At 42.5% G+C, this 26,435-nt stretch overlaps 4 protein-coding genes and 1 long non-coding RNA gene across 5 annotated transcripts in view; 2 read left to right on the top strand and 3 right to left on the bottom strand.

Annotated features, from left to right (window-relative positions):
- Positions 1-1,978: 1,978 nt before the first annotated feature.
- Positions 1,979-2,803, bottom strand: LOC110454757 (mucin-2-like). Its single transcript, XM_021504440.1, has one exon. The coding sequence runs from the start codon at positions 2,801-2,803 to the stop codon at positions 1,979-1,981; it is 825 nt and encodes a 274-aa protein (XP_021360115.1).
- A 636-nt stretch (positions 2,804-3,439) lies between these two features.
- On the bottom strand, positions 3,440-4,099 carry LOC110454755. Its single transcript, XM_021504439.1, has one exon. It carries the CDS (start codon positions 4,097-4,099, stop codon positions 3,440-3,442), a length of 660 nt encoding a protein of 219 aa, XP_021360114.1.
- A 4,748-nt stretch (positions 4,100-8,847) lies between these two features.
- Positions 8,848-26,435, top strand: part of LOC110454754 — a 29,183-nt gene continuing 11,595 nt past the window's right edge. Inside the window, exons 1-12 of the mRNA XM_021504438.1 lie at positions 8,848-8,990; positions 13,166-13,340; positions 13,525-13,777; positions 14,530-14,654; positions 14,774-14,897; positions 15,137-15,322; positions 15,448-15,567; positions 17,162-17,414; positions 17,510-17,662; positions 18,090-18,255; positions 19,757-20,043; positions 25,659-25,833. Of these exons, the coding sequence (XP_021360113.1) occupies positions 8,915-8,990; positions 13,166-13,340; positions 13,525-13,777; positions 14,530-14,654; positions 14,774-14,897; positions 15,137-15,322; positions 15,448-15,567; positions 17,162-17,414; positions 17,510-17,662; positions 18,090-18,255; positions 19,757-20,043; positions 25,659-25,833 (2,093 nt within the window). The 5' untranslated portion in view covers positions 8,848-8,914. The remainder of the gene's footprint in view (positions 8,991-13,165; positions 13,341-13,524; positions 13,778-14,529; positions 14,655-14,773; positions 14,898-15,136; positions 15,323-15,447; positions 15,568-17,161; positions 17,415-17,509; positions 17,663-18,089; positions 18,256-19,756; positions 20,044-25,658; positions 25,834-26,435) is intronic.
- Positions 11,815-12,615, bottom strand: LOC110454770. Its single transcript, XR_002463402.1, has 2 exons — positions 12,325-12,615; positions 11,815-11,988 (listed from the first exon to the last, which is right to left on the bottom strand). It is a non-coding gene; the product is annotated as an uncharacterized LOC110454770 (long non-coding RNA).
- On the top strand, positions 24,533-25,838 carry LOC110454769 (acidic mammalian chitinase-like). The gene is made up of 2 exons (XM_021504463.1): positions 24,533-24,637; positions 25,659-25,838. Exons 1-2 carry the CDS (start codon positions 24,583-24,585, stop codon positions 25,835-25,837), a joined length of 234 nt encoding a protein of 77 aa, XP_021360138.1. The 5' UTR covers positions 24,533-24,582; the 3' UTR covers position 25,838.

Here is a 26,435-nt window from a genome sequence, read left to right as displayed (position 1 = left end):
GGGGACTCCATTTGTTGACTGCGGGGGGATTAATTTGTTGACTGTGGTGGAATCCATTTGTTGACTGTGGGGGACTCCATTTGTTGACTGTGGGGGACTCCATTTGTTGACTGTGGGGAACTCCATTTGTTGACGGCAGGGGACTCCATTTGTTGACTGCGGGGGGATTAATTTGTTGACTGTGGTGGAATCCATTTGTTGACTGTGGGGGACTCCATTTGTCAACTGCAGGGGACTCCATTTGTTGACTGCGGGGGACTCTATTTGTTGACTGCGGGGGACTCCATTTGTCAACTGCAGGGGACTCCATTTGTTGACTGTGGGGGACTCCATTTGTTGACTGAGGGACTCCATTTGTTGACTGTGGGGGACTTCATTTGTTGACTGTGGGGGGACTCCATTCGTTGACTGTGGGGAACTCCATTTGTTGACTGTGGGGGACTCCATTTGTCAACTGCAGGGGACTCCATTTGTTGACTGTGGGGGACTCCATTTGTCAACTGCAGGGGACTCCATTTGTTGACTGTGGGGGACTCCATTTGTTGACTGCAGGGGACTCCATTTGTTGACTGGGAGGACTCTATTTGTTGACTGCGGGGAATCTATTTGTTGACTGTGGAGTAATCTATTTGTTGAGTGTGAAGATTTCATTTGTTGACTGCGGGTGACTCCATTTGTTGACTGCGTGGGACTCCATTTGTTGACTGCAGGGGACTCCATTTGTTGGCTGTGGGGAATCAATTTTTTGCCTGCGGAGGACTCCATTTGTTGACTGGGGGACTCCAATTGTTGACTGCGGGGGACTCCATATGTTGACTGAGGGGGAATCCATTTGTTGACTGCTCGGGAATCCAATGGTTGACTGCGGGGGAAACCATCTGTTGAATATAAGGGACTCCATTTGTTGACTGTGGTGGAATCCATTTGTTGACTGCGGGGGAATCCATTTGTTGACTGTGGGGGAATCCATTTGTCGACTGGGGGGGACACCATTTGTTAACTGCGGGGGAATCCATCTGTTGACTGCAGAGGACTCCATTTGTTGACTGTGGGGGACTCCATTTGTTGACTGCAGGGGACTCCATTTGTTGACAGCGGGGGACTCCATTTGTTGCCTGCGGGAGACTCCATTTGTTGACTGCAGGGGACTCCATTTGTTGACTACGTGGGAATTAATTTGTTGACTGCCGGGGACTCCATTTGTTGACTGCGGTGGACTCCATTTGTTGACTGCGGGGGACTCCATTTGTTGCCTGGGAGGGACACCATTTGTTGACTGCGGGGGAATCCATCTGTTGTCTGCAGAGGACTCCATTTGTTGACAGTGGGGGACTCCATTTGTTGACAGTGGGGGACTCCATTTGTTGACTGCGGGGGACTCCATTTGTTGACAGCGGGGGACTCCATTTGTTGCTTGCGGGAGAATCCATTTGTTGACTGCAGGGGACTCCATTTGTTGACTGCGTGGGAATTAATTTGTTGACTGCCGGGAACTTCATTTGTTGACTGCGGTGGACTCCATTTGTTGACTGCGGGGGACTCCATTTGTTGCCTGCGGGAGACTCCATTTGTTGACTGCAGGGGACTCCATNACATTTGTTGACTGCGGGGGAATACATTTGTTGACTGCGGGGGACTCCATTTGTTGACTGCTGGGGAATCCATTTGTTGACTATGGGGAATCCATTTGTTGACTGGGAGACTCCATTTGTTGACTGCGGGGAATCCATTTGTTGACTGTGGGGGATTCCATTTGTTGGCTGGGGGGGACACCATTTGTTGACTGCGGGGGAATCCATCTGTTGTCTGCAGAGGACTCCATTTGTTGACAGTGGGGGACTCCATTTGTTGACAGTGGGGGACTCCATTTGTTGACTGCGGGGGACTCCATTTGTTGACTGCGGTGGACTCCATTTGTTGACTGCGGGAGACTCCATTTGTTGACTGCTGGGAATACATTTGTTGACTGCGTGGGAATTCATTTGTTGACTGCGGTGGAATCCATTTGTTGACTATTTGTTGACTGTGGGGGACTCCATTTGTTGTCTGTGGGGGGACTCCATTTGTTGACTGTGGGGGGACTCCATTTGTTGACTGTGGGGGGCCTCCTTTTGTGGACGGTGGGGGACTCCATTTGTTGACTGTGGGGGGCTCCATTTGTTGACTGTGGGGGACTCCATTTATTGGCTGTGGGGAACTCCATTTGTTGACGGCAGGGGACTCCATTTGTTGACTGCGGGGGAATCCATCTGTTGTCTGCAGAGGACTCCATTTGTTGACAGTGGGGGACTCCATTTGTTGACAGTGGGGGACTCCATTTGTTGACTGCGGGGGACTCCATTTGTTGACTGTGGGGGGCTCCATTTGTTGACTGTGGGGGGACGCCATTTGTTGACTGTGGGGGACTCCATTTGTTGTCTGTGGGGGGACTCCATTTGTTGACTGTGGGGGCCTCCATTTGTGGTCTGTGGGGAACTCCATTTGTTGACGGCAGGGGACTCCATTTGTTGACTGCGGGGGAATTAATTTGTTGACTGCCGGGGACTCCATTTGTTGACTGCGGTGGACTCCATTTGTTGACTGCGGGGGACTCCATTTGTTGCCTGCGGGAGACTCCATTTGTTGACTGTGGGGGACTCCATTTGTCAACTGCAGGGGACTCCATTTGTTGACTGTGGGGGACTCCATTTATTGGCTGTGGGGAACTCCATTTGTTGACGGCAGGGGACTCCATTTGTTGACTGCGGGGGAATCCATCTGTTGTCTGCAGAGGACTCCATTTGTTGACAGTGGGGGACTCCATTTGTTGACTGCGGGGGACTCCATTTGTTGCCTGCGGGAGACTCCATTTGTTGACTGTGGGGGACTCCATTTGTTGACTGCGGTGGACTCCATTTGTTGACTGCGGGAGACTCCATTTGTTGACTGCTGGGACTCCATTTGTTGACTGCGGGGGAATTCATTTGTTGACTGCGGTGGAATCCATTTGTTGACTGTGGGGGACTCAATTTGTTGACTGAGGGACTCCATTTGTTTACTGTGGGGGACTCCGTTTGTTGACGGCAGGGGACTCCATTTGGTGACTGCGGGGGACTCCATTTGTTGACTGTGGGGGACTCCATTTGTTGACTGTGGGGGAATCCATTTGTTGACTGGGGGGGACACCATTTGTTGACTGCGGGGGAATCCATCTGTTGCCTGCGGAGGACTCCATTTGTTGACTTTGGGGGACTCCATTTGTTGACTGCGGGGGACTCCATTTGTTGACTGTGGGGGAATCCATTTGTTGACTGGGGGGACACCATTTGTTGACTGCGGGGGAATCCATCTGTTGCCTGCGGAGGACTCCATTTGTTGACTTTGGGGGACTCCATTTGTTGACTGCCAGGGACTCCATTTGTTGACTGCGGTGGACTCCATTTGTTGACTGCGGGGGACTTCATTTGTCGCCTGCGGGAGACTCCATTTGTTGACTGCAGGGGAATAAATTTGTTGACTGCGGTGGAATCCATTTGTTGACTGTGGGGGACTCCATTTGTTGACTGTGGGGGACTCCATTTGTTGACTGTGGGGGGAGTCCATACGTTGACTGCGGGGGAATCCATTTGTTGACTGTGGGGGACTCCATTTGTTGACTGTGGGGGGACTCCATTTGTTGAGTGTGGGGGGACTCCATTTGTTGACTGTGGGGGACTCCATTTGTTGACTGCGGGGAATCCATTTGTTGACTGCGGGGGAATCCTTTTGTTGACTGCTGGGGAATCCATTTGTTGACTGTGGGGAATCCATTTGCTGACTGTGGGGAATCCATTTGTTGACTGTGAAGAATCCATTTGTTGACTGCGGGGGAATCCATTTGTTGACTGTGGGGAATCCATTTGCTGACTGTGGGGAATCCATTTGTTGACTGCGGGAAATCCATTTGTTGACTGTGGGGAATCCATTTGTTGACTGCGGGAAATCCATTTGTTGACTGTGGGGAATCCATTTGCTGACTGTGGGGAATCCATTTGTTGACTGCGGGAAATCCATTTGTTGACTGTGGGGAATCCATTTGTTGACTGCGGGGACTCCATTTGTTGAGTGTGGGGGACTCCATTTGTTGACTGTGGGTGACTCCATTTGTTGACTGTGGGGGACTCCATTTGTTGACTGAGGGACTCCATTTGTTGACTGTTGGGGACTCCATTTGTTGACTGGGAGGACTCTATTTGTTGACTGCGGGGAATCTATTTGTTGACTGCGGGGAATCCATTTGTTGACTGCGGGGGACTCCATTTGTTGACTGCGGGGAATCTATTTGTTGACTGCGGGGAATCCATTTGTTGACTGCGGGGGATCCATTTGTTGACTGCGGGGCAATCCATTTGTTGACTGCGGGGGAATCCATTTGTTGACTGCGGGGCAATCCATTTGTTGACTGCGGGGGAATCCATTTGTTGACTGCTGGGGAATCCATTTGTTGACTGTGGGGAATCCATTTGTTGACTGCGGGAAATCCATTTGTTGACTGTGGGGAATCCATTTGCTGACTGTTGGGAATCCATTTGTTGACTGTGGGGAATCCATTTGCTGACTGTGGGGAATCCATTTGTTGACTGTGGGGAATCCATTTGTTGACTGTGGGGAATCCATTTGTTGACTGCGGGGAATCCATTTGTTGACTGTGGGGAATCCATTTGTTGACCTTGATACCTATAGCTTAGGACAGTCATTTTTGTTGACAGAGGAACCTCCATTTGTTGTCTGTTGGGGACTCTAGTTTTTGACTGGGAATAATCCAATAGTTTACTAGGAAAACTCCATTTGTTAATTTAAGGGGACGCCATTTGCTGACTTGAGGACAATCCAATGGTTTACTAGGAAAACTCCATTTGTTAATTTAAGAGAACGCCATTTGCTGACTTGAGGACAATCCAATGGTTTACTAGGAAAACTCCATTTGTTAATTTAAGAGGACGCCATTTGCTGACTTGAGGACAATCCAAAACTACTCAATTTGTGGAGCTCGTTAGATAGTCAGTCATAGAATTTTTGTGTAGGAAAAAATGGTAAAGGACCTTATACTAAACCATACGAAACCTGTTATGTTCTCAGTTTTAGCAATTTTGTATCGGAAAAAATGGTAAAGGACCTTTACTAAGCCTTACGAAACCTGTTATGTTCTCAGTTTTAGCAATTTTGTATAGGAAAAAATGGTAAAGGACCTTTACTAAGCCTTACGAAACCTGTTATGTTCTCAGTTTTAGCATTTTTTCGAAATGTTAAAATAAATTATAACACCTTCACTGTAATACCGAGCCTTGCGGAACCCGTTCGATTGTAAGTTATATTATTTTTCGAAATATTAAAAATAGTAAGGGACCTAAAACAGAGCCGGGGAGAGGGGGGGAAGGCATCCAGGATCATTTTGTTGTTGTTGATTTAACGTGGAGTAGAAATACTTGTTGGCTTCCAGTACATACGTTGAGTTGAATACTTCTATTGTAGATCAAGGATTATCAATTTGTTCACTTGGAAAAATTTGTTGACTGCAGGAGACTCCATTTTTAGGTCAGAGATATATTGAACCATATACTCCATTTGTTGACCGATGATACTACATTTGCAGACTGAGCTAGGATACGTCGTTCACTTGTTGACTTTGGTTCAGGAACGTCTTCTGTCTTCATAGAATGCAGCAGCTGGTTGCGCCTTACCTACTATACCTGTAATCCAGCAATGCAAGCTTGTATCATATTTTCTATCTAAAAGCCACAAAAGAACATTATTGCGGGTTTGGAATGAGATTCATCAGTTTGGTACGTGTTCAAAACAAACTCATACAGCATTTATTATACGTACACTAATTGAAAACTTATTTTGCGAGCTTTCGAAAACGTCCGTTTCCTTTGTCAAGCAAACAGTGTGTGAGTTTCCTTTGTCAAGCAAGAAGTGTCCATTCTATGAAACCGACGTTTTCGAAAGCTCGCAAAATAAGTTTTCAACTGTTTGTGATAAACACAGACGTAGTAGCAACCAAGTCGTCAAGGGAACAGGAGAACCAAGGTATTTATATACAAACACTATCCTGCCGCGTCTAACATGTGACCACACCCGGACGAGGTGTTTCTTGGTGGTACGAACATTTTGAGATTAGACTTTACTCTACTGTATTATTTACAACTGGAGAGAAAAGCACCAAGTACGCCCATGTTACTTGCCACGTCAGCTATTTCCTGTAGTATCGGGGGCTGATACTGAGGACGATTGTAATCAGTTGATCCCGTACTCTACCGATTCTAACGGCAGGTCATCATCCAGCTGGCATAGATAGAGTAATTAGTACTACCACGGAATTAAATGATCCGTGGTACTACGTCCTCAGGCCTGCTACCTGTTCTGGTAGATGTCAATCAGCATCCCCGCCACATAGCATTAACAATTGTAAGTGGCGACGTAAATATATTCCTTGTTTGATATATTTCACAACGATGCACGAATGCAAATATCTTCATCATACCAGTTAAACAACTTGTATTTGTCAAGAAATAATACCTATCGGCCAATTTATTACGCTTTCAAAGAGCAAAAGTGTTACCGAAGTGAAATGAAAAAAATCGTTGTTCATCACTTAGACAAACCTAGTGAAGTCGTCAACAATCATGAAGTGACGTCATATTTCCGAACAGTTAACCGACCTGACGGAACGCCTCGATCGTTTCCACAAAAATGGCTACTCAGCTAAATGATAACCGTATAAACCAGACATAAGATAAGATACAGGATGAAATACAAATAACCCGTTGTTTTGAACATAAATATAAGAATTAAAATATGTCAGGCATCATAAAATGCATTTGAACGAAACTATTTTCATCAAAAAAAACATGATGCTCCCCAATTAAACAATATCTACTGTTCTTTTTACATGGAGGATGATAAAAAATTATTTTCGCCACAAATCCTTATATTTCACTAATATAAAATATGACAAAACACTAGACACGATACGAGGTTAAAGTTTGGCGATGACGATGTCGGGCCGTGACAAGTCGGACAGGGAGGGACAGTGTAACATACACGACGTCTAATAACTGACCGTTACGTATACCTATATCTGACAAATAAACTGAGTTCGTCGCACTTTGTCGGCCACCACAATAACACGATGTATATACTGGTCATCAATGAGCAACTGATGATCAAATCGGTCTTAAAATATTGATTTAGATACTAAGGTTTTATTGCGGTTTGAAAAGAGACGCATGACGTAGGTGGAATATAGTATTATTACTAATGCTGGCCATTAGACACTCCAGACCTAGTGGTGACTGTACACCTACCAAATATAAACCCGTCACCGGAAGTACTGCTCATAAATTGGACACGACACACTTACACATACTATGCATATTGTCAATTTTGCACTGTAGTAATTTGAACTTATTAGTCTAAATTATGATTGATTTTAATCAAATGAATTCAAACTATCACCACATGTAACTAATACATGGACACTAACACACTTGTACTGATTGTACTTGAATATAAAGATACCTGATACTGGACCTACACATATGTATATGGTACCATATACCTTATTCTGACAACGCTCTATCTTATCGCACGAAGCTTTTGAAATTTTCCTATTTACTACAAAGTAAAAATATGACTACGACCATCCTTCTTTTCTGAAGTTACGGCCATCATTAGGAAGGGGGGATATCATTTGACTGAATGCCCATATTGATTATTATACATTTCCAGGTGGACCCGAGATCAGGTCTGATCAATATGATGTTCTTGGTATTCCTAGTATTGAACATTTGTAAAAAACAATTACCTTGAATTCCGGTCCGATTGATATACTTGGTATTCTCTGTGTACAAAGGCTCTCAGTAAAGTAGGATTTTACGGGAGTTTATATTATTATACCTCTACTGAGTTTTTCCCTATATAAAAAGCAATACGATAAAATCTCTTATTTCCATAAAATCGCTTAAATATCTCCATTTGAGGGCTACTCCCTCCCAAAAATAGGACTACTCCAGGCAAGAAAGAGGACTACTGTTGTGTACAGGACTCTTGACTGAATCAGGTAAAAGATGTAATCTGTTATCGAAATAAAATTCAAGGTAGTTGTTTTACAGTTTCAGTTAAGGCGATGAAAATATATGTATATTTAAGGTAACATGACTGAAAAAACTAGGGTAGGTCAGAAGGGAATTGTTCTTACATGTTTTGGGAAGCTAATGAGAGGTATGTGGCTCATTAAGAAAATTACAAAAATCACCAAACAAACTTATTCAGACCAATTGTATTATTTTTTATATACTTTTAGGTCTTTTAAGTATTAATATGGGAATTTAAATTTGGTTTTGATACCTGCCAATGAAAAACGGAGATGTCATAAAAACGCTTACGATTTTCGGCGCGTTTGAATGGGACGTTTAAATTAATTCGATTGAGATAAAGTTGTAAGGGACGGAGGTAAAATCTAAGATCGTTTAGGATACCTGAAATAAACATAATTCTATTTTTCTTTTTTGCCTAACACGCATTCACATATTCACATATATCGTTAATCAATTATCACACAGAGGTCAGCCAGCTCAGTATGCAACGATACGATCATTAGATATTCAAAACTTTAGTTTTAACCTGTTAACGTATGTAATAATTAAAATCACGTGAAGTCATCTGATGACATAGACCGATGTCCATTTATATGTGTATTCTGTTATTTAATGGTAACAAACAACACCTGTTACCCTCCCGCTTGGCTCTATTTCATTATTACTGCTGATGGGCTGACTTTATCGTTAGGTGGGAGTATCCTGATGACGGATCCAACCAACGACAGACGTGGCGATTCCGGAGGTACAGAGTTGTATAAATATCTGACCATAGGAGAGGAAACGTTCATTAAGTCATGCAGTTCCGGACAGTCAACATGTCAGTGAAGCTCATTCTCGTTACCGCCACCATCCTGCTCCTCTCTCACCAAGGTAAGTCACCGTCACTGACGATCCTGCTCCTCTCTCACCAAGGTAAGTCACCGTCACTGACCATCCTGCTCCTCTCTCACCATGTTAAGTCACCGTCACTGACGATCCTGCTCCTCTCTCACCAAGGTAAGTCACCGTCACTGACCATCCTGCTCCTCTCTCACAATGGTAAGTCACGCCACCATACTACTTCTCTCACACCAAGATAAGTCACCGCCACCATCCTCCTTTCCTTAAACCAAGGTAAGTCACCGCCACCTTCCTACTTCTCTGTCATCCTGGTAAGTCACCACCACCTTCCTCCTTCTCTGCCTCCATGATAGGTCACCGCCACCTTCCTCCTTCTCTGTCATACTGGTAAGTTACCGCCACCTTCCTGCTTCTCTGTCATCCTGGTAAGTCACCGCAACCATCCTCTTTCTCAGTCTACGCGGTAAGTCACCACCATCATACTCCTTCTCTGTCACCGCGGTATGTCACCGCAACCATCCTCCTCTGACATCCTGTCATCCTGGTAAGTCACCGCCACCGTCCTCGTTCTCTGTCATCCTGGTAAGTTACCGCCACCTTCCGCCTTCTCTGTCTCCATGATAGGTCACCGCTACCTTCCTCCTTCTCTGTCATCCTGGTAAGATACCGCCACCTTCCTGCTTCTCTATCATCCTCTGTCTCCATGATAGGTCACCGCCACGCTTCTCCTTCTCTGTCATCGCGGTAAGTCACCGCCACCTTCCTCCTTCTCTGTCTCCATGGTAGGTCACCGCCACCTTCCTTCTTCTCTGTCATCCTGGTAAGTCACCGCAACCATCCTCCTCTGATATCCTGGTAAGTCACCGCCACCTTCCTCCTTCTCTGTCTTCGCGGTAAGTCACCGCCACCATCCTCCTTCTCTGTCACCGCGGTAAGTTACACTTTACCGCCACCTTCCTCCTTCTCTGTCATCTGGTAAGTCACCGCCACCTTCCTCTTTTTCTGTCTCCATGATAGGTCACCGCCACGCTTCTCCTTCTCTGTCATCCTGGTAAGTCATCGCTACCTTCCTCCTTCTCTATCATCCTGGTAAGTCACCGCCACCATCCTCCTTCTCTGTCACCGCGGTAAGTCACCGCCACCATCCTCCTTCTCTGTCATTCTGGTAAGACACCGCCACCTTCCTCCTTCTCTGTCATACTGGTAAGTTACCGCCACCTTCCTGCTTCTCTATCATCCTGGTAAGCCACTGCAACCATCCTCTTTCTCTGTCTACGCGGTAAGTTACCGCCACCATCCTCCTCTGTCATCCTGGTAAGTCACCGCCACCATCCTCCTTCTCTGTCATTCTGGTAAGACACCGCCACCTTCCTCCTTCTCTGTCATCGCGGTAAGTCACCACCACCTTCCTCCTTCTCTGTCTCCCTGATAGGTCACCGCCACCTTCCTCCTTCTCTGTCATCGTGGTAAGTCACCGCCACCATCCTCCTTCTCTGTCATTCTGGTAAGACACCGCCACCTTCCTCCTTCTCTGTCATCGCGGTAAGGCACCACCACCTTCCTCCTTCTCTGTCTCCCTGATAGGTCACCGCCACCTTCCTCCTTCTCTGTCTCCATGATCGGTCACCGCCACCTTCCTCCTTCTCTGTCTCCCTGATAGGTCACCGCCACCTTCCTCCTTCTCTGTCTCCCTGATAGGTCACCGCCACCTTCCTCCTTCTCTGTCATCCTGGTAAGATACCGCCACCTTCCTGCTTCTCTATCATGTCTCCATGATCGGTCACCGCCACCTTCCTCCTTCTCTGTCTCCATGATAGGTAACCGTCACCTTCCTCCTTCTCGGTCATCCTGGTAAGTCACCGCCACCTTTCTCCTTCTCTGTCTCCATTATAGGTCCCCGCCACCTTCCTCCTTCTCTGTCTCCCTGATAGGTCACCGCCACCTTCCTCCTTCTCTGTCTCCCTGATAGGTCACCGCCACCTTCCTCCTTCTCTGTCACCGCGGTATGTCACCGCAACCATCCTCCTCTGACATCCTGTCATCCTGGTAAGTCACCGCCACCTTCCGCTTTCTCTGTCTACGCGGTAAGTTACCGCCACCATCCTCCTCTGTCATCCTGGTAAGTCACCGCCACCATCCTCTTTCTCTGTCTACGCGGTAAGTTACCGCCACCATCCTCCTCTGTCATCCTGGTAAGTCACCGCCACCTTTCTCCTTCTCTGTCTCCATTATAGGTCCCCGCCACCTTCCTCCTTCTCTGTCATCGCGGTAAGTCACCGCCACCATCCTCCTTCTCTGTCATCCTGGTAAGTTACCGCCACCTTCCTGCTTCTCTATCATCCTGGTAAGTCACCGCAACCATCCTCTTTCTCTGTCTACGCGGTAAGTCACCGCAACCATCCTCCTCTGACATCCTGGTAAGTCACCGCCACCTTCCTCTTTCTCTGTCTACGCGGTAAGTTACCGCCACCATCCTCCTCTGTCATCCTGGTAAGTCACCGCAACCATCCTCTTTCTCTGTCTACGCGCTAAGTCACCGCAACCATCCTCCTCTGACATCCTGGTAAGACACCGCCACCTTCCTCCTTCTCTGTCTCCATGATAGGTAACCGCCACCTTCCTCCTTCTCGGTCATCCTGGTAAGTCACCGCCACCTTCCTCTTTCTCTGTATACGCGGTAAGTTACCGCCACCATCCTCCTCTGTCATCCTGGTAAGTCACCGCCACCTTCCTCCTTCTCTGTCTCCATGATAGGTCACCGCCACCTTCCTCCTTCTCTGTCATCCTGGTAAGTTACCGCCACCTTCCTCCTTCTCTGTCATCCTGGTAAGTCACCGCAACCATCCTCCTCTGACATCCTGGTAAGTCACCGCCACCTTCCTCCTTCTCTGTCTCCATGATAGGTAACCGTCACCTTCCTCCTTCTCGGTCATCCTGGTAAGTCACCGCCACCTTCCTCTTTCTCTGTCATCGCGGTAAGTCACCACCACCTTCCTCCTTCTCTGTCTCCATGATAGGTCACCGCCACCTTCCTCCTTCTCTGTCATCCTGGTAAGTTACCGCCACCATCCTCCTTCTCTGTCATCCTGGCAAGTTACCGCCACGCTTCTCCTTCTCTGTCATCCTGGTAAGTCATCGCCACCTTCCTCCTTCTCTATCATCCTGGTAAGTCACCGCAACCATCCTCTTTCTCTGTCTACGCGGTAAGTCACCACCATCATCCTCCTTCTCTGTCACCGCGGTATGTCACCGCAACCATCCTCCTCTGACATCCTGGTAAGTTACCGCCACCTTCCTCCTTCCCTGTCATCCTGGTAAGTCACCGCAACCATCCTCCTCTGACATCCCGGTAAGTCACCGCCACCTTCCTCCTTCTCTGTCTCCATGATAGGTCACCGCCACCTTCCTCCTTCTCGGTCATCCTGGTAAGTCATCGCCACCTTCCTCCTTCTCTATCATCCTGGTAAGTCACCGCAACCATCCTCTTTCTCTGTCTACGCGGTAAGTCACCACCATCATCCTCCTTCTCTGTCACCGCGGTATGTCACCGCAACCATCCTCCTCTGACATCCTGGTAAGTTACCGCCACCTTCCTCCTTCTCTGTCATCCTGGTAAGTTACCGCCACCATCCTCCTTCTCTGTCATCCTGGCAAGTTACCGTACCGCCACGCTTCTCCTTCTCAATCATCCTGGTAAGTCACCGCCACCATCCTCCTTCACTGTCATCGCGAAAACTCACCTCCACCTTCCTCCTTCTCTGTCACCGCGAAAACTCACCTCCACCTTCCTCCTTCTCTGTCACCGCGCTAAGTCACTGCCAACATCCTCCTTCTCAGTCATCGTGGAAAGTCACCGCCACCTTTCCCCCCGTCTCTGTCACCGCTAAAACTCACCTCCACCATCCTCCTTTTCTGTTACCACGGTAAAGTCACTGCCACCATTCTCCTTATCTGTCACGGCGAAAAAGTTTATTTTCAATATCTTCATAGTGTCATTTTACATGTACAGTGCGTACTGAATGGCGAATTGTTTACTGATTGGTTAATAGTAAATTTAGATGGTTTCCTCTCAGAATGGTCATGTTACATAAACTTTCTCCCACAAAAATGACAACGATACACTTTTCAGCAATATCAAAGGTATACAGTTATTTCACACTCATCTAAAAACATGAAACCATTTATTATTTTATGCATTTATTCAGCCCTAGCGGGATACCGTCGCGTGTGTTACCATACCAACTGGTCCCAGTACCGACCGGGGCTGGGCAAATTCAAAGTCAGCAATATCGACGCCAGCCTCTGTACCCATCTCATCTACTCCTTCGCCCAGATCACCGACAATCAGCTCGCCATCTACGAGTGGAATGATGAACAACTGTAAGTATGTCCTTTCTTCTCAGATGATTGGCGTTTTATCATCCACTAAAGTTAAGTATCATGAACTTAACACTGATATGTAAATATAGATCTCGTGTCACTGTTGGTTTTAGTTGGGAAAACTAGTTTTTAATGTGTAAGTTTATATATCGTTAACAAATAACCGAACACTTTTATTTGTAAGGTACCAAGAGTTTAACGCCCTCAAGCTAAAGAACCCAAGCCTGAAGACCCTGCTGGCTGTGGGAGGATGGAACCAGGCCAGCACACATTTCTCTCCAATGGTTACAGATCCACAATCAAGGGACAAATTCGTCTCTTCCTCCGTCACCTTCCTCCGGAAGTACGGCTTCGACGGCCTTGACCTCGACTGGGAGTACCCAGGCAGCAGGGGAGGGAAAACCTCAGACAAAGCCAATTTCGCTACACTTTGTAAGGTACGTCAGCTGTAGTAACTTATACTTACTACACTCTGTAAGGTACGTCAGCTGTAGTAACTTATAACGACTACACTCTGTAATGTACGTCAGCTGTAGTAACATATACTTACTACACTCTGTTAGGTACGTCAGATGTAGTAACTTATAATTACTACACTCTGTAAGGTACGTCAGCTGTAGTAACTTATAATTGCTAGACTATGTAAGGTAGGCCAGGTGTAGTACCTTATAATTACTGCACTCTATAAGGAACGTCAGCTGTAGTTACCCTTAATTACTGCACTCTATAAGGAACGTCAGCTGTAGTTACTCATAATTACTACACTCTGTAAGGTACGTCAGCTGTAGTAACTTATAATTACTACACTCTGTAAGGTACGTCAGGTGTAGTAACTTATACTTACTACACCCTGTAAGGTACGTCAGCTGTAGTAACTTATAATTGCTAGACTCTGTAAGGTAGGTCAGCTGTAGTTACTCATAATTACTACACTCTGTAAGGTACTCTGCTGTAGTTTGTAGTACCTTGCCAAAATATGTTGAAATGGCTTTAGAAAAAAATACCTTTTCGCTGGAAAAAAAATCACAATTTTGATGGATGTACATTGTAATGTTTAATGTATGTCTAACACTGAAGTACCTCACATTTTGATGGTACATGTATGTATACTTCCTCTTTTCTCATTCCAAGTTCGATATTTTCCATTTCAATAATGTTTGACACAACGCTATCTGTTTCGTCTCCACAGGAGTTACGAGAAGCGTACGAAGACGAGGCAAAACGGACCGGAAATGAGCGACTCCTAGTAACAGCCGCTGTGGCTGCAGGGAAAAACTACATCGATCCTGCCTACGATGTACCCGCAATGGCCATGTACGAACTATAGTCATTTTAAATGTTAAGTAGGAGAGAATCTATAAACAAAATACAGTTTAAATATATGTACGAATTTCCCTACTTTATTAACATATATATATGACATCTGTCTGCAGGTACTTGGACTTCATCAGCATTATGACCTATGACCTGCACGGTAGTTGGGAGCAAGAGACAGGTCACAACAGTCCGTTGTTTCCGAGGGTTTCCGAAAGTGACGAACAAAAACAATTAAACATGGTTTGTTTTACTTATACCACAACTTTGTTCTAAGAGAGACGAAACAGAAATTGTCTCGAAACGTCACAGGTGTCTGGGATGTACGATGTATACTTGATAAATCGTACAATCAAACGTCAATATCTCGGTATTGGGATGACCGATTTTTATGCGGTATATAGAATAATAATATATTCATTTCTATTTTCGTTCAGGGTACACTTTAATTGTCAATAATGAAATGTTATTATGCTCCGAAGGATTGGGCATCCGACTACTGGAACACACTCGGAGCTCCAAAGGCGAACCTAAACATCGGCCTAGCATCTTACGGACGAGGCTTCACACTCACGGACGCGGCTAACCACAGTATGGGAGCACCGGTGAGCGGGGCCAGCCCGGCCGGGACTTACACACGGGAAGCCGGATACATGGCTTACTATGAGGTCAGATTTATTCATGTTTAGCTTGGATATTTTCATTAATTCAATAACTGTTACAAAACTATTTGCCTGCGTTAAAGCGGTAATATTGCGTGTTAACTTAACTAATAGACTCTGTTTCTTAATAGATCTGTAAAATGATGGAGTCGGGAGGGACCACGTACAGGGACAGTGAACAGCTGGTGCCATACTACGTGAACGACAAGACGTGGGTCGGTTATGACGACGAGCAGAGCCTGTCCGTAAAGGTAAGGAACAACACAACGATTTCTGCACTTCCTGATTCATACTTTATTTTCCTTCTATGTCATATACAGAAGAACAGATATGTTTAGTATCTATGAGCTTTATTATCATTACGTTAAATGTTTTGTCATCTTCTCGTCACGTTTAATTCATATAGTACTTACATGTTTTAAGAGCGAAATTCACAGAAAATGTTAGATTCACTATCAGATTATTGTAGAAAATGGAGCTTAACTTTAAATGTAGATAAAACAAAAATAGTTATCTTTAGAAATGGTGGTTTAATAAGAGCAAAAGAAAAATGGTTTCATAATAATGATGCGATGAAAGTAGTTGATGAGTTTAATGATCTTGGTCTCACTTTAAACTATAATGGAAAATTTACAAAAAAAACCAAAAAACTAGCAGAACAAGGTCGAAAAGCACTATTTGCCATAAATAATGTATGAAAAAAGAATTATTTTAATATACATGTAGAATCTCGTCTTGCTGTTTTTGACACGTTTGTCAATAGTATTTTATGTGCGGTTCAGAAATTTGGGGATTTCATAAAGCACCCGAAATAGAGAAAATGCATATTGGATTTTTGAAATCATTATTAGGATTAAGAAAATCTAAAAACACTGCATTTCTTTATATTGAATTTAGAAGATCTCATTTAGAGCTATTAAAAAAAGTTAATTTTTTTAAGTATTGGATTAAATTACAACGTTCTGATAACTGTGTGCTGAAAGCTTGTTATGATTATATGGTTGAAAATAAAGACCCCTGGATCCTTAACTTAAAACATGATCTTTCAAGAGTCGGCCTTGGATACATGTTTGTGACTGATAGTATTAATCATTCTAGTGAAGTATATAAGCAGCGATTATGTGATAGTTTTCAGCAAGCTTGTCTAGAGAAAGTTCATTCTTCTTCTAAAGGAGTATTATATCAGCATTTAGTGGAAAGTATTAAATTGCAACAATTTCTTCATAAGCCAATTAATTCAAATGATCTAAAACATATTTCTAAGAATACATAGAGAAGAAAGAAAATGTATTTTATGTAATGAAAATGATATAGAAGATGAATTTCATATTATAATTAAATGTAATCGCTATGCAGACCTCCGGTCTAAATACATAAAGCAATATTATTTCAAAAAGCCTAGTATGTATAAATTTGTTCAATTACTCAAAATCGAAAACACAAAGGACTTAATAATTTAGGAAAGTATTTATCACTAGCGTTTAAACGTGGAGCAGATTTATTAAGAGGTCATCATTAGAACAGGTCATGTTAAGATACATGTTGTATATCAGTTCATTGAATACAAATTAGTCTTGTCTGGGTGAATGAAAGTGAAAAAGGTTCTGGCGTGTGTATGATTGCTGCTGCTGTTGCTGGGATGATGATGATGATGATGATGATGATGATGATGATGAAGAAGAAGATGAGGATGATGAAGATGATGAAGATGATGTGTGCGAGTCAGTGTGAGTGTATCCCTGTGAGTCTCTTTGCCATAAGTTGTGAAACTTCAGCAAATAAAGAAATTGAACATCAAAATCTAAAACTTTTGTCGACAATATAAATAGTTTTTTGTTTCACCAGGTGGCTTGGCTGGCACAGGAAGGCTTTGGTGGCGCCATGGTCTGGGCGCTTCCCCTGGATGACTTCAACCAGGTTTGCACCTCGTCTAGCCGAAAGTTCCCATTGGTAAACAGAATTAAAGACGAGCTCATCGCTGCTGAGAATGGATTCGTTCCACCAACTGTCGCCCCGGTAACCACGGCCTCGCCCACGACTGTTTCGGCTCAAACCGCCGTTCATAAGACAACAATGGCCATGACTCCGGGTCCAGACCGTAAGTACACAACCCGCACAGTATAGCATATGTGGGTTACTGATAAATTCAGTATATTATTAGACAAATTCAGTTCTAATCATTTTAATTTTCAGAGTGCAATGGTAGGAATGATGGATTTTACGAGGACCCAGCACAGTGTGGCCGCTACTTCCGGTGTGTCGGAGGGCAGGTATACAACGCCCAGTGTGACCAGTCTGACGTCACAACGACACCACAAGTACCGATCACAACCGCGACTCCTGGAAGTAAGTCGGTCCCCGTTTACTGACAATGATCATGAATATATAACAATGTGTCTGATTGGATTATTTTGATCACATGACGGGGAAATTTAATGTCGTAACAATGTCGCGTCAATCTGATTTCTGTATAATAAAGCTTTTATTGCCAATGTGGTAGGGAACCACATTCCTTTTGTTTTTCCCCTCGATTAATAAGTTTCACGAGGGCTAGCCGCCCTCGTGATACATGATTAATCGAGGAAAAGCTCTCCATGGCAAATATAATATGGTGGTTCCCTACAACAAGGACAATAATGTGTAATATTACGTTTACCATTACTACTACTCCGGCTATATAAAATGAGCAAAGTAGGAAATGTGTTGGAGTGGGAATATTATCGTACATAATTGTATGACAAAATTCGTGATAACTCACCTTTTTTTTCTTCAGCTTTCTCCTGTGATGGCCGACCAAGTGGAGATTATTCACATCCTACAGACTGCTCACAGTTTATCAAATGTGCCAACGGTCAACCTGCTTATATGTCCTGTCCTCCTGGGACGCTGTATGATAAGGACAAAAAAGTGTGTGCTTGGGCAGATCAGGCTAAATGTTAGACAAACAGTTAGAAGAATCATTCACCATCCTGTCTGTATAACTCAGGAAGGATCTATCGGCCCGTGTGCCGAAATAAAGCATTCTAGTCATTGACGAAATCCATTACTGATGATCTATGTGAAATAAGGCATTCTAGTCATTGACGAAATCCATTACTAATGATCTATGTGAAATAAGGCATTCTAGACATTGACGAAATCAATTACTGATGATCTATGTGAAACAAAATTGTCCCTACATGATAGGTCGTCTTTGTCGAAAGTTGTTTTGATTTTGTTTATATTTGCTTTATTTCTTGCTAGATTTTTTTCATGTTACTTATGTTTATTTGTTTTTATTTATTTAACGTGCCAAATGTACTTATACAGTTGGCACACACCGTTCCATGACATGAGCAGACATGTATTCAGTTTTTTCATTTCAATGTATTTTTTGTCTTTTCTGAATTTCGAATACGAACAAAGGCACACCTTTGAATGACCAAGTCCTCTTAATAGCAAAATCAAAAACAATATTAACATATGTTCCCAATAAAATAAAGTTTTTGAAAACGGAAGCATTGTTATTATTTGATGGAAGAAAATCTTACCTTTACAAATATAACATGTATATGGACGCCTCACGATTTACTGTTACGCCCAAATATGTAAATACTGGTACACCTTAAACATGTCAACACTGAAACATCCGAAACGTCAATACTGGTACACCTTAAACATGTCAATACTGGTACACATTAAACATGTCAATACTGGTACACCTTAAACATGTCAATACTGGTACAACCAAATGTGAAAATACTGGTACACCCAAATATGTCAATACTGGTACACCTTAAACATGTCAATACTGGTACACCTTAAACATGTCAATACTGAAACATCTGAAACGTCAATACTGGTACACCTTAAACATGTCAATACTGAAACATCCGAAACGTCAATACTGGTACACCTTAAACATGTCAATACTGAAACATCCGAAACGTCAATACTGGTACACCTTAAACATGTCAATACTGAAACATCCGAAACGTCAATACTGGTACACCTTAAACATGTCAATACTGAAACATCCGAAACGTCAATACTGGTACACCTTAAACATGTCAATACTGAAACATCCGAAACGTCAATACTGGTACACCTTAAACATGTCAATACTGAAACATCCGAAACGTCAATACTGGTACACCTTAAACATGTCAATACTGAAACATCCGAAACGTCAATACTGGTACACCAAAACATGTCAATACTGGTACACCTTAAACATATAATACTGAAACATCCGAAACGTCAATACTGGTACTCCTTAAACATATAATACTGAAGCATCCGAAACGTCAATACTGGTACACCCAAACATGTCAATACTGGTACACCTTAAACATGTCAATACTGAAACATCCGAAACGTCAATACTGGTACACCCAAATATGTAAATACTGGTACAACCAAATGTGAAAATACTGTTACACCCAAATATGTAAATACCAGTACACCCAAACATGTCAACAATGGTACACCCAAACATGTCAATACTGGTACACCCAAACATGTCAACAATGGTACACCCAAACATGTCAACAATGGTACACCCAAACATGTCAACAATGGTACACCCAAACATGTCAACAATGGTACACCCAAACATGTCAAAACTGGTACACGCAAACATGTCAATACTGGTACACCCAAATATGTAAATACCAGTACACCCAAACATGTCAACAATGGTACACCCAAAAATGTCAATACTGGTACACCCAAACATGTCAATACTGGTACACCCAAACATGTCAACAATGGTACACCCAAACATGTCAACAATGGTATACCCAAACATGTCAACAATGGTACACCCAAACATGTCAACAATGGTACACCCAAACATGTCAATACTGGTACACCCAAACATGTCAATACTGGTACACCCAAACATGTCAACAATGGTACACCCAAACATGTCAATACTGGTACACCCAAACATGTCAATACTGGTACACCCAAACATGTTAACAATGGTACACCTCAACATGTCAACAATGGTACACCCAAACATGTCAATACTGGTACACCCAAACATGTCAACACTGGTACACCCAAACATGTCAATACTGGTACACCAAAACATGTCAATACTGGTACACCCAAACATGTCAATACTGGTACACCCAAACATGTCAATACTGGTACACCCAAACATGTCAATACTGGTACACCCAAACATGTCAATACTGGTACACCCAAACATGTCAATACTGGTACACCCAAACATGTCAATACTGGTACACCCAAACATGTCAATACTGGTACACCCAAACATGTCAATACTGGTACACCCAAACATGTCAATACTGGTACACCCAAACATGTCAATACTGGTACACCCAAACATGTCAATACTGGTACACCCAAACATGTCAATACTGGTACACCCAAACATGTCAATACTGGTACACCCAAACATGTCAATACTGGTACACCCAAACATGTCAATACTGGTACACCCAAACATGTCAATACTGGTACACCCAAACATGTCAAAACTGGTACACCCAAACATGTCAACAATGGTACACCCAAACATGTCAATACTGGTACACCCAAACATGTCAATACTGGTACACCCAAACATGTCAATACTGGTACACCCAAACATGTCAATACTGGTACACCCAAACATGTCAATACTGGTACACCCAAACATGTCAATACTGGTACACCCAAACATGTCAATACTGGTACACCCAAACATGTCAATACTGGTACACCCAAACATGTCAATACTGGTACACCCAAAACATGTCAATACTGGTACACCCAAATATGTCAACAATGGTACACCCAAACATGTCTATACTGGTACACACAAACATGTCAATACTGGTACACCCAAACATGTCAATACTGGCACACCCAAAACATATCAATACTGATACACCCAAACATGTCAACAATGGTACACCCAACCATGTCAACAATGGTACACCAAAACATGTCAATACTGGTACACCGAAACATGTCAAAACTTGTACACCCAAACATGTCAATACTGGTACACCCAAACATGTCAAAACGTGTACACCCAAACATGTCAATACTGGTACACCCAAACATGTCAACAATGGTACACCCAAACATGTCAACAATGGTACACCCAAACATGTCAATACTGGTACACCGAAACATGTCAAAACTTGCACACCCAAACATGTCAATACTGGTGTACCCAAACATGTCAATACTGAAACACACAAACATGTCAATACTGGTACACACAAACATGTCAATACTGGTTCACCCAAAGATAGCAATACAGTTTTGGAAACTTTCGTTCTATTCATTTTTTAGCTCATCTGTCTCGAACGGCTAAGTGAGCTTATGCTGTTGCGCGGTATTCTTCGTCCGGCCGGCCGGGCGGCGTCAATATTTTAATTTAAACAATTTCTTCTTAATAACTAAAAGGCCTAGTGAATGATTTTTGGCCAGAAGCAAACTGGAATGAAGGGCTAAAAAGTTTGTTTAAATACATGACCTTCACCAATATTCAAGGTCACAGGGGTCAAATATGTTCAAAATATTTAAACGATTTCTTCTGAATAACACAAAAACAGGGTTATGATATCTGGCCAGTAACATGCGAGGATGAAGGGCTACCAATTTTATTGAAATGTATGACCTTGACTTATATTCAGTGTCACAGTGGTCAGATATGTTTAAAACCTTTAAACCATTTCTTCTGAATAACCAAAAGGTCCAGGATGATGATATTAAGCTCGTAACATGCTGGGATAAAGGGCATCCAAGTTTGTTCTAATAAATGACCTTCACTTACATTGAAGGTCACAGGGGTCAATTGTCTTTGAAAACCTTTAAACAACTTCTTCTGAATAACCAAAAGACCACGGACGCTGATATCTAGCCAGTAGCATGCTAGGATTAAGGGCTGCCAAATTTGTTTAAATAATGTCTTTGGCTAATATTCAAGGTCACAGGGGTCAGATATGTTTAAACATTTAAACAACTTCTTCTGAATAACCAAAAGGCCAAAGTTTTGATATTTGGCCAGTAGCATGCTGGGATAAAAATGCTACCAAGTTTGTTCAAATAAATGACTTTCACTTATATTCAAGGTCACAGGGTCAATTGTCTTTGAAACCCTTTAAACAACTTCTTCTGAAAAACCAAAAGACCACGGATGTTGATATCTGGTCAGTAGCATGCTATGATGAAGGGCTACCAAGTTTGTTTAAATAATGTCTTTAGCTTATATTCAAGGTCACAGGGGTCAGATATGTTTAAAATATTTAAACGACCTTTTCTGAATAACCAAAAACTCAGGATGATGATAATAAGCTCGTAACAAGCTGGGATAAAGGGCATCCAAGTTTATTGAAATGAATGACCTTGACCTATATTAAAGGTCACAGGGGTCAACTATGTTAAAATTCTTTAAATGACTTCTTCTGAATAATCAAAAGACCAGGGTGATGATATCTGGCCAGTATTATGCTAGGATGAAGGGCTGCCAAGTTTGTTTAAATAATGTCTTTGGCTAATATTCAAGGTCACAGGGGTCAGATATGTTTAAACATTTAAACAACTTCTTCTGAATAACCAAAAGGCCAAAGTTTTGATATTTGGCCAGTAGCATGCTGGGATAAAAATGCTACCAAGTTTGTTCAAATAAATGACCTTCACTTATATTCAAGGTCACAGGGTCAATTGTCTTTGAAACCCTTTAAACAACTTCTTCTGAAAAACCAAAAGACCACGGATGTTGATATCTGGTCAGTAGCATGCTATGATGAAGGGCTACCAAGTTTGTTTAAATAATGTCTTTAGCTTATATTCAAGGTCACAGGGGTCAGATATGTTTAAAATATTTAAACGACCTTTTCTGAATAACCAAAGACTCAGGATGATGATAATAAGCTCGTAACAAGCTGGGATAAAGGGCATCCAAGTTTATTGAAATGAATGACCTTGACCTATATTAAAGGTCACAGGGGTCAACTATGTTAAAATTCTTTAAATGACTTCTTCTGAATAATCAAAAGACCAGGGTGATGATATCTGGCCAGTATTATGCTAGGATGAAGGGCTGCCAAGTTTGTTTAAATAATGTCTTTGGCTAATATTCAAGGTCACAGGGGTCAGATATGTTTAAACATTTAAACAACTTCTTCTGAATAACCAAAAGGCCAAAGTTTTGATATTTGGCCAGTAGCATGCTGGGATAAAAATGCTACCAAGTTTGTTCAAATAAATGACCTTCACTTATATTCAAGGTCACAGGGTCAATTGTCTTTGAAACCCTTTAAACAACTTCTTCTGAAAAACCAAAAGACCACGGATGTTGATATCTGGTCAGTAGCCTGCTATGATGAAGGGCTACCAAGTTTGTTTAAATAATGTCTTTAGCTTATATTCAAGGTCACAGGGGTCAGATATGTTTAAAATATTTAAACGACCTTTTCTGAATAACCAAAAGGCTCAGGATGATGATAATAAGCTCGTAACAAGCTGGGATTAAGGGCATCCAAGTTTATTGAAATGAATGACCTTGACCTATATTCAAGGTCACAGGGGTCAACTATGTTTAAAATCTTTAAATGACTTCTTCTGAATAATCAAAAGACCAGGGTGATGAGATCTGGCCAGTATTATGCTAGGATGAAGGGCTACCAAATTCGTTCAAATAAATGGAGTCAAATATGTTTAAACTCCTTTAAACGGCTTCTTCTGAATAACCATGAGGCCCAGAATGTTGATATTTGGGCAGTTGCAAGCTTGGATGGAGGGCTATCAAGTCATTTGAATGACCTTGACCCTCTTTCAAGATCACATTTGGTCAGATATGTATAAACCTTTATATGACCTAATCTCATTTAAAAAGGTCTAGGGTGGTGATATTTGGCAAGTTGCATGGTGAGATGAAGGGCTATAAAGTTTGTTCAACGTAATGCCATTGTTCGACTTTAAAGGTCACAAGGGTCAAATGTTTTAAAATCTTTTAACATGTTCTTTTGAATGAGTAATAGTCATAAATACTGATATTTTGCCTCTGCTTTATTTTAGATCACTTTAAGGTTACAAGTGTGAGATTAATACCAGGTGAGCGACGCAGGCCCATTTGGCCTCTTATTTTTATTTGTGGAAATAAAATATGTTTAAATAAAAAATCCCTTAGGGCCCCTCAGACAGCACCAGACCGCACGTACCGCCGAAACCCTCTATATTTCCGGAAGGTCAGGTAGTATACACGTAACCAGTCACGGGGAGGGCAGTCATTAGTCATAAAACAGCGGACAGTCGCCATGTCAGTCAAACTCACCCTAGTCACCGCTACTATTCTCCTTCTCTCCCGCCAAGGTAAGTCGGACACTGGAGGCAAAGTACAAGTACTCTGCTTTGATCCGATATCTTTAAATGTAAACATATGTTCATACATTTATATTGATAGACACTCGTACATGTGACCAATCAACCGTTTAGTTTCGTTGACCCGAGTTACTCGACAAGGACGGGAGTGTATGTAGGTAATATCGAAGAGAATCACCGCCTTAATTAGTTAATATTTGTAGTTTCGGATATTATTATATCTGTAGATTTCTTTTTATTTCTTTTGTTTCAGTTTATTGTTTCTAGTTAAGAATATTTATGTACATTAATAAATTATAAACTGCCGAGAAAAAAAACCCGATTGTAGGAGAATATTGACACAGAAATCGTGGTACATATAGATAAGGATTGAACGGCATTTATTTTTTTATTTTCATGCTGGTATGAACGATGATCGGTTACATACATATTCCATGAAGCTCTAGCATTCATGATAAATATGTATGTAACCGGTTTTGCGTTCATATCGGCATGAACACTGAAAAATGCCATTAAATGCTTGTACATTGTATTTACATTCTAAAACTTTAGATATTATTGAGCTTAACAAAGATTTCCCATGATATTTTCGATATTGAAGTGTTTATGCCGTCATTGCAAACGAGATTCATGGAACAGCCTAACGTCACCAAAATGTTTGTTTCTAGTGGTTGTCTTATGTTAATTGAGGCGGAGGAGACACTTCAAAATGACGCTGATCCAATTGCGTTTATAGTCCTGTGAACACAATTTATTTGGTAAAGCTTAAAGAAGAACTTGCAGTGAAAATGTTAATATTCAAAAATGACGTTGCATTAAATGTTTCAGATTTCAAACTAAAATTAACAAACTTTATCAAATGAAAAACTACAGATAACACTAGAATGATAATCCCAACTAGAAACAGAACATTATTAAATATAAGTATGGCTGTGATTTCCTTTCATAGATGAGTCATTGATACTTGAGATATAATACGTGAATTGATACTGACGTTTATGTATTCATTCAGCCCTAGCGGGATACCGTCGCGTGTGTTACCATACCAACTGGTCACAGTACCGACCGGGGCTGGGAAAGTTCAAGCCAAGCAACATCGACGCCAGCCTCTGTACCCATCTCATCTATGGCTTGGCCCAGATCACCGACAACCAGCTCGCCACCTATGAGTGGAATGATGAACAACTGTAAGTGTTTAGTACACCTGCCTGAAGCGCAAATGCGATTGTGTCGCGGCGCAGCATCCGTCCATCCGTCTTGAACTTTTCATTTAAATGATGAAGGTGGCGCTTATTGGGTGCAGTATGATTACTTGGTATAAGCGAAGCTTATTTGGTATAAAGGATTATCGGACAAGGGGCTCAACATTATATAGAGGATATGTAGACTGCTTTCGTACATGATTTAATATAGAGCCTCATTGGGCCAAGGGAACAAGGTGAACAGGTGGGTAGGGATCTTATTTCAGTGACAGATGTAATTAAATACAAAAAGGACCAAAATGAGATTGGGGACTACTTCACATGTATATGAATAAGAGTGTTCTAAGCTTATATATATTTCGCTTTTTTATATACATGTACAGTTGTGGGATCGCACAACGTTACACGATGTGCGGTGTGCGCACGATGTGTGCACGGTGTGTGAACGGTGTGTGCACGATGGGCGAACGATAAAAAGCTGAACGATCATTGCTTGCGCACATATGTGCGCACGATGGACGGACGTTGTGCGATAACAATCGTGGTTGGTGTAAATTGAGGAATGCCTTAACAATTTATACGGTTTC

Source organism: Mizuhopecten yessoensis, unplaced genomic scaffold (genome assembly GCF_002113885.1).
Source record: "Mizuhopecten yessoensis strain PY_sf001 unplaced genomic scaffold, ASM211388v2 scaffold8057, whole genome shotgun sequence".
In the NCBI taxonomy this organism is placed as follows: domain Eukaryota; kingdom Metazoa; phylum Mollusca; class Bivalvia; order Pectinida; family Pectinidae; genus Mizuhopecten; species Mizuhopecten yessoensis.
This window is presented reverse-complemented; position numbering and strand designations above follow the sequence as displayed.

Bases quoted from the DNA above. Each gene is read 5' to 3' on its own strand.
- LOC110454757 (XM_021504440.1), bottom strand. From the start codon at position 2,803: ATGGAGTCCCCCACTGTCAACAAATGGAGTCCTCTGCAGACAACAGAT.
- LOC110454755 (XM_021504439.1), bottom strand. From the start codon at position 4,099: ATGGAGTCCCCCACACTCAACAAATGGAGTCCCCGCAGTCAACAAATG.
- LOC110454769 (XM_021504463.1), top strand. From the start codon at position 24,583: ATGTCAGTCAAACTCACCCTAGTCACCGCTACTATTCTCCTTCTCTCC. The intron at 24,638-25,658 runs GTAAGTCGGACA...GTATTCATTCAG, and splicing joins TCTCCTTCTCTCCCGCCAAG to CCCTAGCGGGATACCGTCGC.